The sequence below is a fragment of the Notolabrus celidotus genome, chromosome 16 (assembly GCF_009762535.1).
Source record: "Notolabrus celidotus isolate fNotCel1 chromosome 16, fNotCel1.pri, whole genome shotgun sequence".
NCBI lineage: Eukaryota > Metazoa > Chordata > Actinopteri > Labriformes > Labridae > Notolabrus > Notolabrus celidotus.
The window spans coordinates 15,929,784-15,946,903 of NC_048287.1; the positions used below are offsets into that span (position 1 = coordinate 15,929,784).

General features: G+C 42.0%; 1 protein-coding gene across 1 annotated transcript; it reads right to left on the reverse strand.

Annotated features, from left to right (window-relative positions):
• Window positions 1–883: 883 nt before the first annotated feature.
• Window positions 884–16,714, reverse strand: poc1bl (POC1 centriolar protein homolog B (Chlamydomonas), like). Its single transcript, XM_034704860.1, has 11 exons — window positions 16,558–16,714; window positions 13,364–13,814; window positions 10,921–11,090; window positions 9,401–9,590; window positions 9,134–9,319; window positions 7,716–7,833; window positions 6,145–6,321; window positions 4,894–5,025; window positions 4,035–4,145; window positions 2,687–2,839; window positions 884–2,595 (listed from the first exon to the last, which is right to left on the reverse strand). The coding sequence occupies exons 2-11, from the start codon at window positions 13,747–13,749 to the stop codon at window positions 2,464–2,466; spliced, it is 1,755 nt and encodes a 584-aa protein (XP_034560751.1). The 5' UTR covers window positions 13,750–13,814; window positions 16,558–16,714; the 3' UTR covers window positions 884–2,463.
• Window positions 16,715–17,120: the final 406 nt, after the last annotated feature.

Sequence of the window (17,120 nt, forward strand, 5' to 3'; positions counted from 1 at the left end):
GGATAACATTTTCCATGCAACAGATACATAACAATGGGGAGCAGCATTTGTACCTTTGGGCCACCTTAGTAACCTTCTTAATGTAACAATAAAAACTAGCACAAACCTTTGACAAGATAGGACATGAGTGAAGGGATTAAGACATCTGACTGTTTGACTTTCTTTGATGATTTCTGTTGGGTTTGCAATGACAGAATAGTGGAATGAAGGACATTTATATCACAGGGACAACAATTCACGTGCCACAGCAGAATCAAGAGAGGATGTCGTGGTTAGCATCTAGCTCTCATACTATTTATAGCATAAAAAGAGATTCAGTTCCTCTGACGTGCAACTGATACTCAAATAAAACTCACTATTCTAACATCCATCTTCTTGTGGTTTACTTACTGTGAGCTCCTGTTCCTTACTCTAGTTGTTTTGAAATATGAACCTTAAGAACAATCACATTTAAATGTTAAGTAATATGAAACTTCAATTTAAAAATGTCACACAACAGTCTTCAGCCTAACACCCTCAATGTGAATCACCAAGGTTAAGCCTTCCAGCCGTGACCTAGACCATGGCCTGTCCTTAGTAGTTCATTAGCAGTCTATGTTGTATGGTTTCCTACCAGTAGGTGGAGCCACATGACTGTAAATACTGTAATCCTCATTAGAAGGAAGTCAGCACTGGGCGATGTGGCCTGTCTTTGAGTGTGTTGTTATCAAATGTGTTTCATATTCTATTCAGTATGAAACAAACCTGCCTGTATTTTTGGTTTACCTGCATGTGCCATTGATTATAACAGCAAACAGCAGTATTCAGATGAAAGCTTTTGCTGTCATATTACTGACAGCACGCTGTAAAAGCTGAGGCAGAAACAAAGAAATGACAACATGAGTCTGCTGTTAGTTTTTTATTCTTTCAATCATCCCAAAAGCTTTCATCTTCTTAGAAACCTCCATCCCATGTCAGTTACCATCTCCTTCATATAAAGTAATCACCATCATCCCTTTTTTTCATTATCAGTAGTTTTAGAGCTCCTTTTTCAAGAGCACTCCATCCCACTCTGGTCCCTTACACCAAAGATCATTTAAAAAACACAGGACTTCTCACATGTTGACGCGCTGTGTCCAACGACTGGCATGAATTTCTCATATCCATGACTTCGAAAGAGCACACACACCTAACATTGCTCAGTGATAAGCAGTCTTCGGCAAATACAGCTGCTACATTTCCACGACAGTTACACTGCAGCTCTTGGTCCTTTAATCCCAGTAGAAACACAAAGAGGGCCTTCAGTGGAACAAAAACAAAAAACCCACAGGAGTGTTTTTGACGCCATTTCAAGTACAGTTAACACACAGGAGTCTTTATAAAACAGTCTGGCACGGCAAATTGAAGGATTAAAGAAACAGGTGTTACCTTGAAGGCTTTTTGTGTCTTAATAAAAATCAAGTGCATCAAGTCAGTGTTGTTTTTAGTTTTGAAACAACGAAATGACACCCACTGGCACATTTCATTTAGGCACAAATAAGTTCTCTTATTATGAAAACCCTTCAAAAAGCACAGTGACGGACGAGTCTTGAGGGTATTCCTAATTTTACTTCACAGGGAAGAATAGATTACAACATTCCTGTCGACTCTCTTAGCTCTCTGGGACAAATTGCACTTAGCACAAAAGCCTTAATGAATGCTTCAAGTCTTGTCCGGGCAGCATTCCGCCGTGAAACCAGCTCTGCAGACGAGAGATAGGATTGGGAGGCAGTCTGGTATGACTGCACTGGTTTCTCCCTGTTATCCCTTTGCACGATGGAGCATGTTTAAAGGTAGCTGTTGTGGGGCAACATGCAGCAGCTGACCTCACATTCCTGGCATGTTGTCTTTGAGCCACCCAACTTCAAATCACTTTGTTGTTTTTTTGACATACAAACAATCATAAGGATTTAATTATAATAATAATTATGAATTGCACATTATGGTAAGGTTTTATAGTGCAGCATGATCTCTCCAAATCACTTCTTCTCTTAAAGGCACTTCTCGGTGTGCTGGATATTCAGATCAGTTTCGCTGGTTCAAAGTTCTTGCATTAGATTTAAAAAAACAAAACAAAGATAATAAAGATGCTTCAGATGTGCGTTTGACTCCATTTGGGTTGCTAAGGCACTTGAATGAAAGCGACATCAAAGTCTCTAGTTCAGATGGCCTCTGTTAAAAGACCAAATAAACCTTGCCTTGCAATTCTCATTCACTCTGCTGCAGCCTGCTCTTCTTTAGTTCTTCACATGGGAATAAAAGCAGTGAAAAGGGTGATTCATTGGCTTAAAGTGACTTTTCCACCACTTTTGTATTTGCTAGACATTCCCATTCTAAATAGAGTACAGACTTAATAATCGGAGGCATCCACTGTAGTAATTGCACTGAAGACGGTGAAAGAAGGTCACTTGAGGTTTCCTGCGACTCTCTCTGATCATCTTCCTCCTACCACTCAAACTTCCACTGCTGGTTTTTGTCTCCCGGTGTGCACGGGCGCATCTGGGCGTCTGAGCGGCCTTCTGGTGTACGGTAGGCTGTCACACATTTGCCAGAGTGTGTGTGGTAGACAGTTCCATCCTGAGAGGAATGAAGGAGACAGCTTCAGTGATGGGTATGTGTTTGAATAGTCATCCTGTGGATAATGAGTATTGAGTGTGTTTGTCTTTACCTGTCTGAACTCCCAGGTGATACTGGCAGGTTTGGTCTCTCCATCACTAGGGCAGTGCCTCATCCCAATGGAGGTCTGTCCCTCGGGTACTTCTGCACACAGCTCTGTCACCGAGTTGAATCGGATCTCTTTTTGCGTTGTGTATTCAAAGTACTGGAAGAAAAGAGAGGCTTTATCATGAGCTAAAATGTTTGCTATGGCTTCAAATATTTAAGGAGAACCCAGTAGAACGAGGAGTAAGCTCTGAGGTTCTTCCTTGTTTCCGTTTGTCTCTGTATAATTTATTTTCCTACTTTCATCTCTTCTCTATTAAAACAGCCTTTTAAAGCTTTTTTTACTTCTAGAATTACAGAAGGCTTTTTACTACCTCCACTAAGAAATCAAGTCCTGGCTGCGCTATACGCGTGGCATGTCTGTCCAGGGATCTCATCAGTACAGACAAGGCCCTGGCCCTTTCAATCAACCCTGACGTGAACACAAACCAATCTCTCCTCCCTCTGGTGTCATTTCAACAATTGAGCCCATCAGGACAAAAGATGCAACACTCCCCGGTCTACCCGCTGAACGCAGGGTCAGCTAATCAGTCTTCAAACTCCCACATCCCTTTCTTCACTTCTCATACATCTTTCAGGCGCATTGGGGCCCATAATGGTCATCGCTGATAAAAGAGCCACTCGGGGCCCCTGTGTCTGGCTTCAAACTTATTTACCTGGTCTGTGCCATTCATCCTGCCCACGAGGCTCATGTATCTTTTAAATGGAACGTGGTTCTTATGTGGGCCGGGGGAAAAAAGGGGAGAGGCGGTGAAGGGCCTTCAGGTTTTTTGTTTCAGCTGGGAGCCATTCAAACATTGATTTTCAGTCACACATGGTGCTTTTTTGTGGCCTGGGACACCTGATGCGGGGCTTCGGCTGGGTAATCAGAGATATCAAGCAGGTTAGAGATTCACAGAAAGAACTGTGCCCTATTATCTGACTGCGACATTAAATATACATCCTCATGGACAAATAGTCGGCTGGTTGCTGCACCATCCATCACTGGAGCTGGCAGGCATTCCATTTAAAAAGTACTTTGATTCAACTTCATGATATTTTCTTGGCATTTGTGGATAACATACCAATCTTAAAGTTTTCATTTCATATATTTCCAGGCACACCGGACACACACTGGCAGAGAGCAATTTTTTTAGAGTGAATCAACTGTGGCAGCTGGGTTTGGCAGAAAGCATTGACATTTCGAGATTCATCTCCCACCAGACCAAGAGCGGCTGTGCACTTGGGAGAAGCAAGAAAACGTACGTGAGGGAGAAATGGAGACAGAGAGAAAAAATGTGAGAAGTTTCATGTACCTGGTTGCCACCCTGGCCGTGGCAGCCAAACAGAGAGAGGTGGGCTCCTGTGGGGCTGTGCTCTGGTGCATTGTAGTCCAGACACTCTGAGTGGAACCCTGAGCTGCGAACCTTGCAGAAAGTAAACAATAAATAATCATAAAAATGAGTTGACTGGGCTTTATTGATTTCTCTGAGGAGTTTTTCTTCTTGGTTTTATTCTCCTATTATGGCTGTAAGGTCAAGGAGAAGTCTCCTCTGATTAAATGGCTGTCTCAAGAGTATCACAGGGGGAAAAATGCTTATTTTCCACATCACCTCCAACCTCTTAAGCAGTCCATATGACACTTAACCTTGTATTTGCTTTTATATGGAAGTAAACAACAGAAAAAAACAGCATTTTTAGGTTTTGGCATTGTAACTACTTCAAGCGTGTTTAAACGTTAAAATAACAATGCTGGTTCAGATTTCTGGACATTGCCCTTGTTATCTGAAAGATTGTACATCACTGTTGTTGAGATGAATCAAGGGACAACATAACAAAGTGATGGATTTTTCAACGTTATGGTCAAAGACCTGCTTTAAATTGATTTTTTTGGTGCAAACCAATTCTCAGTGGAATCCTGCAACGTGTGTTAGAATGAAAATGGTCTTGATCCTGGTCCAAATGGGTTCCAAAGCCTTTTGTTTGTCTCAGTCTGGCCTTCTCAATTTCGGCAGGATTTTTTTTTTTAACATCTTACCCCAGCACAGAAACCCACGCTCAAAATACATGGAATAAAGAAAGCAAGATGCATCCACAGTGCAATATGGAAGCTGCAATATGACAGATATGTAAACCAGTGGAATGTAGATTACTGTATGAATTGTAGATACTCACAGCACCATGCCAGCCCCCCCTGTCCTCAGGTACATGGAGGTCAGGGTAGATGTTCTTCAGATACCAATCAAAACTGTTGCATTTCAGTCTCTTCCTCAGCAGTAGCCGCTCTGAAATATCCCCATAGGTCTCCTGTAAACAACACACCATCAACCAAGGATTTAAAATATCAGTGGAGGAAGACCAAGTTTACAAAGAACTGTTTGTAGAGTCTAAGACAACATCCTGAATCCTACCATTCAATAATCATATCAGCAAACATGACCTTGTGACAACCCAAGGGACTCAGTCGGCAATTGGTTACATCTATTGCACACTTTATAGATATGCGTGTTTGCTAAGGTGAGTACCTCTGCTATAATAACTCAAAGTCTTCAACATTTACACATGTTCACCGTTGAACTGCCTGAAGGTGGAACTGCTTCAGTCAAAAGCTCACAACTCTGGTGTATATGATATAAGAATGTGCAGAAAATGTTGGTGAGAAAGAAATGAAAGAAGGCGACTCCCACATAAACAAATAAAGAAATAAATCACATGTTAATCCAGCTTACAAACTCTTCATCCAATTAAACTATCTTAAATGTTTTTACTGAAAAAAAACACAGGTAGGTAGGGTGTCACAAACTGACACAAATCAACAAATGTAATCCACATAACAGTTTTGAAGCTGGTTGTCAGTTCTGGCAGTGCTGTGTTCAATCTCCCCCTGACCAGCTAATTTATTGTTTGATCAAAGATCCCTGACATTAATAATGCACTTTTTTTCAGAGAGGTGAAACTGATATACATGAATGTTTGATGGTGATGGTGGTACTCAGAACCTGAGCTGCACGACACACACCATGCCTTGCACACACTGTGGGACACCCTCTCTCTTTCACTGCCTCACACACACACACACACACACAAACGCGGCTGACTGGCCCAGTCAGTCAGACAGACTGTGTTGCATCATATGTTGTACAGCAGATCAGTGAATCATTTCATATGAAACATCTGAATCTAACATTAAAGATAAGTCACTCTATGCCATATCAACAAGGTGCTTCTAGGTTTAACATGGCGGCACTGCAGGGCTTTAATTTTAATGAATGAAAACAAACCTGCACCGGGCAAGCTAAGACGAAGCTCAATGCCAGCAGAATGTGCTGTCCAAGGATGATTCAGGGACTTTTTTTTCATCCAAACTTCCTAATAAAAGCTGCACAACACACAGTTGACAAACGTGGCTCCTCTAATTTGTCTCACCTTCCTGGCGGGGGGATTCCTGTTGTAGAAGTGTTGTTTATAAGAGTCCATCCAAACCTCTGCAGCTCGGACGGTGTTCTGCAGGAAGTTGGGTCGGGCGTAGGGGGCCTTTTTAGGGAACACATGGCCCACATGAGAGCAGGGGTGAATCTCCAGGCTTCCCCCACACTGCCACACCTAAGAGGATTCATTACATGATAAACCATGAGAAATATTTGAAGTGACTTTTAGCTTCATAATACTGCTTTCTAATGTGTCTCTTGTGGTCTACAAAGTCTACAGTTTGTATCTTTATTTTTATACACATTAGATAGACAGGAAAAAATGACTAGATAATGAATTTCAAGGGTTGCAGCAGATGTTGTGCATGGTAATACTTGTATGTGGGCTGCCCCAGTGACCTACACATAGCTGATAGATGATTACCACACACACGGATGTGTTTATCATTAACCAGGACCATTGTTTATTACACACTACATGATGGAACTATATGTGACTACCACTGGTGGACTTTGTCCCCTGTATCTACATCTGGTATTCAAAACCTTGTGTTCTTGAAGGTTTGACTTCCTGCGCACAGGTAATTTGTAATATCAAAATAGTATGTTGAACATTATTCAAATTTAAGCAAGTGTCATTAACGACAATCTTAAACTAGAACTGTATTTTTGTTCACTTATATAATTCTAAATACTTTGAAGGGGGATACAAACCTGAAGGCAGATGATGATGCTAGAGATTCTACCTTATTAAGCAACAAAGATGCACACTGTTCACCTTCAATGTCCCAAAGACAAATTATTCAACTTCTGTTTGTTGTGAGTCAGAGGACTACACCAAAAAACAGCTCTGATTTATTTCAGAAATTTCCATCTTATAATTGCTTGATCTTGGAACAAGGATAAACAAGGAAATAAAAAGCAGCCTTGAAGACTGAAAGGTTGTTAAAAAGGTCCCTCTCAATATTTGGCTGAGCTATGTTCCAATTACAGGCGGTAAAATCATTATCATATATCCCTAGCCAAACAAGCCATTAAATGACGGTACCTTCCATCTCAATTCCACAGGATTTTCAGCCCTCAACATGTTTTTGAGCACTCCAAAAGTGGGGTTGCAAACCAATTCAGCGACTATAAATTATGTATGACAAAAAGTCCCGGCGAGAGGTATTTTTATTTCCACATGCATAACGCATCACTCGAGGGACAAGCCCATTTCTCTTCACTGTGAAACCTCATACACACTATAAATCATGCACACACAATTTACATCGTCTACCCTTGTGTGCCCCTGCAACAAACTCACACATAGCCTAAAATCTCTGCCAATTTGATTGACGCAAACAAGTGAAAAGCGACACCAACGTCACAACAAGGTGCCAACCAATATCAGGGTGTAGGCTGGGATGGTTGGCTGACTGTGATCTGACACTGACATGTGTCACTCTCACGCCAGCTAACCACTGACTGTTAAGTGATGGGTTTATTTAAAGGATGTGGCTCTTTTCTTTATTACAGTAACAAGAAGAGTTAAGTAGGTTGAGTTGGTAGAAGGAGAACTTAACTCACCCTGAAGGAGAGCTCAAGGTTTTCTCCTCCCCACACCTCCATCCCTGTGTCATACGTGCCCAGGAACTCAAAGTACTTCTTGCTCACGGCAAATAAGCCACCTGCCATTGTCGGAGACCTGAGAGACACAGTGAAACAGAAAAGGGGATTCATTATTGTCATTATTTATTCTGCAAGATCTCTTCCATTAAATGTAACAATACTCCTGTCACTGTTTTAAAAGCTTGTTATATGTTCTGATGTCATTTAGAACAAGTTTCCCGTTAGTTTGGATGCATCGTGAACAAAAATCCCCTCCTTCACGCAGCTAAAAGCATAGGAACCTTAGCAACTATATTGTACATCCAGCTGATTAAGACAATCAGACACTTGAGGGGGGGACAAGAACAGAGGGAGGGGAGAGGTGTGAGTGGGTCGCTTGTGAATTAACGATTTACTGTATAAGATGAAGAGCAGAGCACAATGAAAATGTAGAGATTTGTAACAACATCTAGAAAGAATGTAAAACAGTCAGTCTACTCCCAATGTGTTGTTTCTCACTTTATTGATGTATGGGATTAAGTGCGATTCAATGCAATAAATTCAAAACAAAGCCTTCAGTTAATTGGACTTATTGTTTAAAATGCTTGACAGCAGTAATGTTAATATATTCTGGTTGGTATCTCTCTGTTAATAAAAAGGGACTCCCCTTGTGTTTAAGAGGTCAAAAATGTAGGATGTACTGAAAGTGCATATATATATAGAGGTAAACAAATAAGTAATATAACTCTTAAGCCTGATATATCCTTCTGCATCGAATCAACAGCGTAGCCTACGCCGGGGTCCGTGTAGCTCCCGTACCTACGCAGAGGCCTACGTACATAGCTGACGTGCACCTCCTCCAAAATGTAACTGCACGTAGAATCGACGCTGACCGCTAGCTCTGTGATTGGTTCGCTCGGCGGCATTGTATTTCCCGCATTTACAGTACTTCCGGGATCCCGCACACTGGCCGCACATCAGCCGCACATCGGCCGCACATCGACCGTGTATTTCATCCTCCTCTCTATTCTTCATGTAATCATGTCTGTATGATAAACAGCAACATGTATCAGCTGTAGATTAACATAACACGCTCTGAATCGCTTTGGAAAAGTAAACAGAGATCGTAGCGGCGCCAGCAGGAGGCGACTGGCTATCAGAGAGACCACACTGTTGCTGCGCGACACGGACACATCGACGCACAAGTATGTGGGACTCATGTCCGCGTCAGCCCCTGCTGCATAGGGGCGACGCAGAAGTATAAATCAGTCTTTACAGTGATAAATAAGCACTGAGAGGTGTATTACAGCTCTACCCTGGTGTGTGCTAACTCATTATGTAATCTCCCACCACAGTAGCCCTTGTAAAGTGTCAGACTGTTTCTATGTATCAGTCACCTGATGGGGTCGATGCGAGACTTGCGCCTCTTGCGTTCTACTTCAGGGACTGAGTGCCACTGAAAGGTTAGCCTCCAGTCGAAGCCTCCAATCATCGGCTCGTCCGTTTGCATATAAAACTCGAAGGTGTTCCAGTCTATGGTGTCGATCACAGGGCACACAATGGTGCTCTCATTCTCACCAATCCTAAACGCAGGACAAAAAAAAGGAGTCAAATCTGGTGGAGTATTTTTGTTTTTGTTGCATTTAGTTTCAATTTAAACCCACCTTTCCAGTAGAGGCTCAATCCAGCCAGGGACACACTCACAGTGGCAATCTAGGAAGGTCAGTACTTCCCCCGTAGCAAAGTTTGCACCAATAAGACGCGCCCGCACCAGACCTTCCCTCTTCCTGGTACGGATTAGCCGCACTCGCTCCAGATTACTGACATATTCAGCAAGTTTTGACTTCAAGTAACCTATTATTTTTCAAAACACAAAAACACAATATAACAATCAGTATTTGTAACATTAAAGCTGTGACATTTCTTTTTCCTGTATTCACTTCCCTTTCTCTGTTTTTATGACCTGGTGAAACCGCAATAAGTGGTTTGTTGAGGCGAATAGGTTTCCTTATTTCAAATCAGCCAGACACAAAAACACAGGTATTGGTAGGTTAGGGTTACAAAAAGTGAGTTTGTTAAGATTTTAGCGCACCTTGCTACCTTGTGTGTAAAATGTTGGCTTATGACACAGGTTTAACTTCAACCTTCACACAGAAATGTCAGCATTAATTGTTTAACAGACCTTTAATAGTCTAAGGAAAATCAAGGTGAATATGAGGCTTGGTATTTAAGGCCTGTTTAACCAAGTTGGAAAAATTAAAGAGAAACTGTCTGTCGCGGAAACCATCCTGGTCTGGGAGAGGCATGTCTAGCATTCCAGTTGGCCAAAATGGTTAAAAGCGAGGAAATGATGTCATGGCAGCTCACTGCACACTGACATAACCATCATGGTGTAACGTCTGTGACACACACAAACCTAGACTGGCTTTGGATCAAACACATATTCCATTAGAACAAATGGACGTGTGGCTACTCCTATATCCAATGTCTGTGGCACAGCAGTGTCGTACACAGAGTCTAGAGTCTGCGGAAATCGTCAAAACTTCCTCTGCTGTTGAAGACTGTGAGTGGGGCTGAGAGATCAGATAAGAAAGTAAGGGGAGCTTTGACTCCAGACTATTTATTTCACACATTCAGAATCAAGACAACCTTGAAATTGGAGTCTGCAATCAAAATAAAATCTTGTATGACACCAACTCACACCTGGAATGGGACAAAAAGAGGTTCTAGACCCGAGGTAATAAGGCAAATATTTGCCATGACTTTCCCAAGAATTAGCTCATTCTTATCAATGACAGTAGTTTCCCCAACATTCCTGCATTCATACATCTTAAAGGGGATGAAAAGACAGAGCCAACTGCCTCCAGCTCCTCAAGCAGTAATTCAACACCTTATTCTACCACCAAAAGGAATGTGTCCGGACTTGTTTCTGAGGTTTTTTCCTTTAATTCCTCTTCAAATCCATCCATTTTAACACATAGTCTTGTTTGACTTGCTTTTGTGAGCTGTCAATGTTTCAAAATCAAAGCATAACTCAGGTCTGGTTTGTCTGCTTTAGTAAACCAGGTAAAGACTGTCAGATCTCTTGGTTTCTGAGCTTTCGAGGCTTTCTTTCTGTCAGTTTGTTCAGACATAAAAAAAAAAAGATATGTTTATGTTTATTTTTCATGTTAGCGGATCAGACCTCTGTCACTGTAGTCATCAATGAGGACGATGTCTTTCAAAAGCAGGGCAGGCACCGTCTCCAGGACGCTGTGAATCGTCCTCAGCAGCGTGGACCAGGCCTCGTTGTAGAAGGCGATGATCACAGAGGTGGTGGGTAAACGCCGGTAGTCAAACTTCTTACTTCGGCATCTGAAGTATGTGTGAGTGTGTGTGGGCGGAAGAAGAAACAGGAAGAGTTGACATAAGCAACAGTACACATGTACAGCACATATTTATATATATAAAAAAATCAACAGCAGCCTAAATGGACTGATACAGGGATTATTTATATTTTGTTTAATGTGGCCAGAGAGGCTTCAGAGACTATCAAGGCAGGAGGAGGTACTCTGCTCTTAATCCAGATGGCAGTCATTAAAACAATAAAGAGCCACAGAAATATGGATGGGGGCGGGGAGGGTATCACACCAGTGAGCAACATACCACAGCAGTGCTCTGAGACAGACCACAGAAACTTGAACAAACAAAAGAAGAGAGCAGAACAGAGAGAGAGACAGGGTACAGTGGATGAACAAAATACGTAAAATAAAAAGGAACTTGAGATAATGAGAAGTAAGGAAATGGAACAGCAAAAGGGCAGACTATTTCTTTTCAGCTATTTTTATGAATCAGTGGTTTACAACACAGAGTGAATAACCTCTGGCACAGCAATCAAACTACTACACGGTTGAGAGGGGGTTCTTTTATAACCACTGTGTTAACAATGTTGCATCAGTTTCCATGTGGAGAGACAGGATCACACAAAACCTGCTTCCAGGAGGGAAAACTGATATGACAATGCAGTAGGTGCAACAACCACAGAGGTATACCATAAGAGGACGTAACACACATGGGCTCACTGCTGATTGAAAAAAAAGGCACTTTTCTAGGTAACAACTGTGGTTATCGAATCCCATCATGCATTGTCGTAAAAGTGACAGTTTCAACTGTACGGGTGACTGTGTTGTAAAAACTCTGAAAAATGCTCTAATGCACACAGACTCATACTTTTTAAGAGACAGAGACTGATAGCGATATTAGGGGTACGAGTTCAAAGATTACAGATATGGTTGCTCTCTTACAGACATTTTAAACAGGGATTAAAACAAATCTCTGAGTGGACTCTGCCCTAATTTTGCAAAAGAAAATTGACTTCCCAATCAAGCTCTCTTCTTCATGTGCAGCAGACAAAGCAGAGTGTAGTGGACAAGCGGACGATGAAAGGACGACTATTGCCTTTGAGTCAATCCCCCCTTACAAGCCCACTTTCTTCTGCTCTCTGGGAGCCTCCTCCGATGTTGCCATACTACAAAGTTGTTGCAATGGCTGCTGTTTCTCTATTTTATGACAAATTATGAAGTATTGCCATACGTTTTGGACCCTGAATCTGACCCAGAAAGTTTGTAAAGGGAGCAACAAGAAAATGCTCAGGGTGTTCCTCCTTTGGTAAGTTTGTTGTCTTAGATTCATAATTATTTTTTAAGTCGGTGGGGTCACAAATTGAGCAAGTCTTGTGTCTCTCTTGCAAAATTCTGGTGTGACTACTTGAACAAGTCTTTCAGAGCAGTCTGCAGTCTCATCCTGGGATTATTCTAACACCTGTTTACCTCACACTACGAAACTTTGCCCGCATTTAGTGCCGACATCCAACATTTTAACAAAATAGTTGTTTTTCAAAATATGAAAAAGGATAATACCACCTCTTTAAAGCTTCCCTAAAGCTATTCTGCAATATGAGTAAAGGATCAAAAGCATCTTCCTGGTCTTCTTTTAAATATGCAGGCAAGTAAAACAGTTTACTCCCGTTATACCTGCTTGAAATCTGACATTCTTATTTTAAATGTATGTTGTTTAAAGTTCACTTTAGAAGACTAAACCCGCAAATTCAAAATGCATCCTTTATCCTGGATCCAATGCTATGATAAATACATGTTTTCCTATATGTTCCTCACCACATCAATGAAAACTACATCTGGCTTTCATTAGGATGGGAGCCTATAAAGGAAAAGGCAAAGGCAGAGGGAGAATCTGCTAACAAAAGGCATCCCACTCTGCACTTTATCCCAGTGACTGAGCGGAGGATATCTGTGGAAGACAACTCTGGACGGGATAAATCTGTCCAGGCAGAGAGCTGCTTACAGCGGCTTCAATAAGCTCGGCATTGCATCATGAGAGCCTTCATTATTGTTTCAACTGTCAGTGGAAAAACTGATTCCAGTAAGGAGCTCAACTTAATCTCTATTGAGTAATATATCCCCGACACAGTTGTAGAATAGTTATCAGCCTCGTGCAGCCTCCAAGGCCAGACATCCATTTATGTTTTATTTCCAGAGTCAACGAAAAGGAACAAGTCATAAAAAAAGAAATTCTGGAAAAGAAATTAGTCACTTTCTGACTAACAGGTCGCTCCTGTTTGGTTTACTCACTCACTCATCCTGTGGTCCTGGATGTGCCGATGAAGGGAAATCTTGTCACTGACGTAGATGTTGATGGCGTAGCGCTCCACGCTGTCCTGTTCCATTTTCTTTTCTTCAGGACTGAGGTTGAGTTTAGTGCTCCGACCCCACTCTCCATAGGCACTGCTGTCCGGAGATGCCTTGGCGTAGAGGGGCCTCGACAGTTGCCCATCAGCGCCGCTATCCTCTAGGGCGACCTGTCTCACATGTTGATCCCGTTCCTCCTCATCCTCCTCTGCAGAGGAATACGAAGGGAAAGAAGAGCGTGCTAACACAAGGTAGCCCAGCCAGAGAATCCAGATTAAGAAGCCTGCTTTGGCCAGGGTGCCCAGTTTTCGAGAGAAACGCACCCTCATGGCGGAGAGCCGCTGGGAGGCACCTTGACTGGCTGAGCTTTGGGCGCCCTAAAGGACATGAGTTTCTGGGGAAAAGACAGAGACACAGAATCAAATAAAAACATAATCCAACAGTAAATGTAGAAAGGGGAGAGAAAAAGTAGAGCATGTGATCATCAATCTAAACCATGGCCCTGAGTAACGACCACTGACAGGATAAACTTACAAGATTGAACTCTTTAGTTAAAGCTGCTCTTATTAGAGCAAGGTTTGATCAAATAACCAACCCAGTCACAATTAGAGGAACTGATTCACAAAACGCTTAAACCCAAGAAAGACCTTACCAGGCTTTAAATTCACAAGTGCCTTAAGGACACAGCTCCAATAGACCAGACCGGCAGTAATCAGCCCCGACATCATAAATATAATCACAGGCTCAGGGCTGCATTAAGATGCTCATTAAATACAAATTGCTAAGAGCGAAGAGACTGAATTATGGCTCATCGTGCAGTAATGTGCTGCATAAATTGAGACTGTGATTCACTCCAATGAGAGATGTGCTAACCTGAAAAAACCTCACTGCAAAGCTGTGCAGTTTTACTTACATTGCACCACCATGGATGTTACAAAAGAAGGCGCTATACTCACATTTTAATGTTGGTTATGGCATGGGAGGTTTGCTGATGAGTCAGTAACACGTTTTATTCTACAGGATAATATCAGATGCTTTTTGCAGAAGCAACGGATTTATATTTACTAAGAACTTTGACTTGGTTGATCACATTTTCACTTCAGTTTTCGCAGAGTTCTTAACCTCTGACACTACATAAGAAAAGCAGAGTGACCAGTCAGATCTGAGCTATTCTGAATGTTAATATCCGGATCAAAAAATCTGAGTTCCTCAATTACAGATTACCATTTGTTATATTAAACCTCAGCCAAACTAAACAAAGGTGAAATTAAAAAAGTAGTAATGATCAATGATGTTTCTTCTGGTTTCAGAATAAGGATTAGCTTGCATTTGAAGATACAAAACGACAGCAATTTAGACATTCATGCCTGACAGAATAGATTAGCCTGCCAGGATCTGAAAGAGGGCTGCAGTAAAAACAGGCCACTTAGCTATGTTGACACTGATCTGAATGTAATCACATAATTGTGTTGCATTAATATTAGAGCAGGGTGCCTTTTACAACAGTGCCAGACGGTGCCAGACAGCCTTAGCAACAATACTGATGTGCACACATACACACACACACATTGAAAAACAGTGCTTCCCCATTCTTCACATCACAGATAAAAGATCCCTATTTCTGCAAAAGTGGTTTACTTCAGAGACAGTCTGACTTTATGAAACTAAATGTAAGGGAGAATGTGTGTGCAAGGTGCTTTGTGAGAGTGTGTGTATCTATGGTACAGAGTCCACTGTGAGTCCTTAAAGGCAGAAGCAACACAGTCCTTTCACTCCAAGCTGGGCCTTAGCCAGAACTTGGGAGTCCTGAGGTTACAAAATGGAGACGCCTGCAGACAAACCCCCTCTTTATTAGCTGTCCATCACACCTTCCACTCCCTCTGAATCTGATAGCCTTACTGGGGAGCGATTTGGAACGAGCAGGAAGGGAGCCAGGCCTTAGATGCAGCTTAAATCCTGCCCCACTTTTCAGCTAAGAGGGAATGAAACAAACACACACACACCAAAAAATGTGGGTGAGGGATAAGATTTGCTTCCCAAGCTACAATCTTTGGTGCTATTTCCCCTTGTAACACTGACATAAATCAAAATAGAGCCATAGAAAGAGAAGAGGCACGCAACGTTACAAAAAAGTACACACAGCTTGGTGTGGGAGTCGTGTTTTTCTTAGATGTCATCACTGGAGTAAACTCTGGCACATGAAAAAGACTGCTCCACGGTTAGTCAGGAATGGCAAGTCTGCACCGCATACTGTACCATAAATGGCTCACTGACAGTCACACAGTCTGGAATGGAGGTAATACAAACGGAAGTACCCCCCCCCCCCCCCCCCCCCATGCATAACCTGTCAACCAAGTTGTGTTTGCAAAAGACAGGATCAATACGTCCTCTGATAACACACACATCTTCTTGTTGATGCAGCCTCTGTATACAGCTCTGTTAGTGACTGTTTCAAAAGGCGAAAGGCTGGGATGAATGATGGCAGGCTCAGCAAATGTGTCTACTTCTCTCACACGAGCTAATACGCAGAACTTCAAAGCAAAAGTAAAACTCGGGCGCTGGTTAGCCCCTCTCAACAACGCCTTACATCTATTGATCTCACCTTCTTCCTTAGTAAAGTGTTCTCTCACTTGTTTTATCGAGAGAAAAGTGCTGCACAGGTGTTATTATGGGGAGCAGAAGCTAGAGATAAGCAGTCACGAGTATAGCATCAGACAGTCACAACAAACAGTTCAGCAACAGGTCTCCCCTCGTCTGTCAAGTTACGCTGATGTCGAGATTATTGTTATTATAGAGTCAGCAGGGAGGATGAATGTGTGAGCTAATCTCTCAATGAATGACGCATGAAAATTGCAGATTAGCGCAGCAGTGACTCGAAGGAATAAAGACAAATCACAACTTTCAACAGAGAGGCACTGGCGAGCAACTATAAGAGTTCATTGTAAGAGTAGTTCGGCTTCGTGATCAAACCAAGACATTGACTGATGGTATGACTGCTGGTAAACAAGCAGCAAAGACATGAATGCAAATTAAGTTACCGACAGCACGCTAACAAACAGTACTTTGGACATAACGTGCATGACAGATAAAACAGCATTTCCCCCTCTGAGTAAATAAGACATTAGTTTGAAGATTACCTTCGCAATACGTTACATGTCTCGGAGTTTCTTCGAGGTTGCTAAAGCCGTCGTTTGTCCGCCCGACTGCGGTCGTCTTCCAGTTAAACCTCTGGCTTGCAGATGTCAGCATACCCACATCCTCTCCTCCACGTTGGGTTCTTGACCCGTGTCAAAAGTTGAAGGAATAACGATGCAGGAGGTTCCTGTATGAGCTTTCAAAATAAAAGCACGACTAGGATCGCTTTGATGTATATTAAAAAAGGGGGGGTCGCGAGATACCAAATGGGGGGTCGCGAGTTGTCTTTCAGATTATTATTTGTATTATTTGTTACTTATTTATTTAAGTAACCTAAAATTGCACATTTTACTCATTGTTGTAAATATATTGACCAAGGCATCAGCAGTAGCAGGTTAATTCATAATAGCACAGGAAACACAGCCACACGTGCATGTTACAATGTTACAATGTTACAATGTTACAAAGTTACAATGTTACAATGTTACAATGTTACAATGTCATTTAGAAGATGCTTTTATCCAAAGCGACGTACATACGAGAAAAAAGAACAACACAAGCAAAG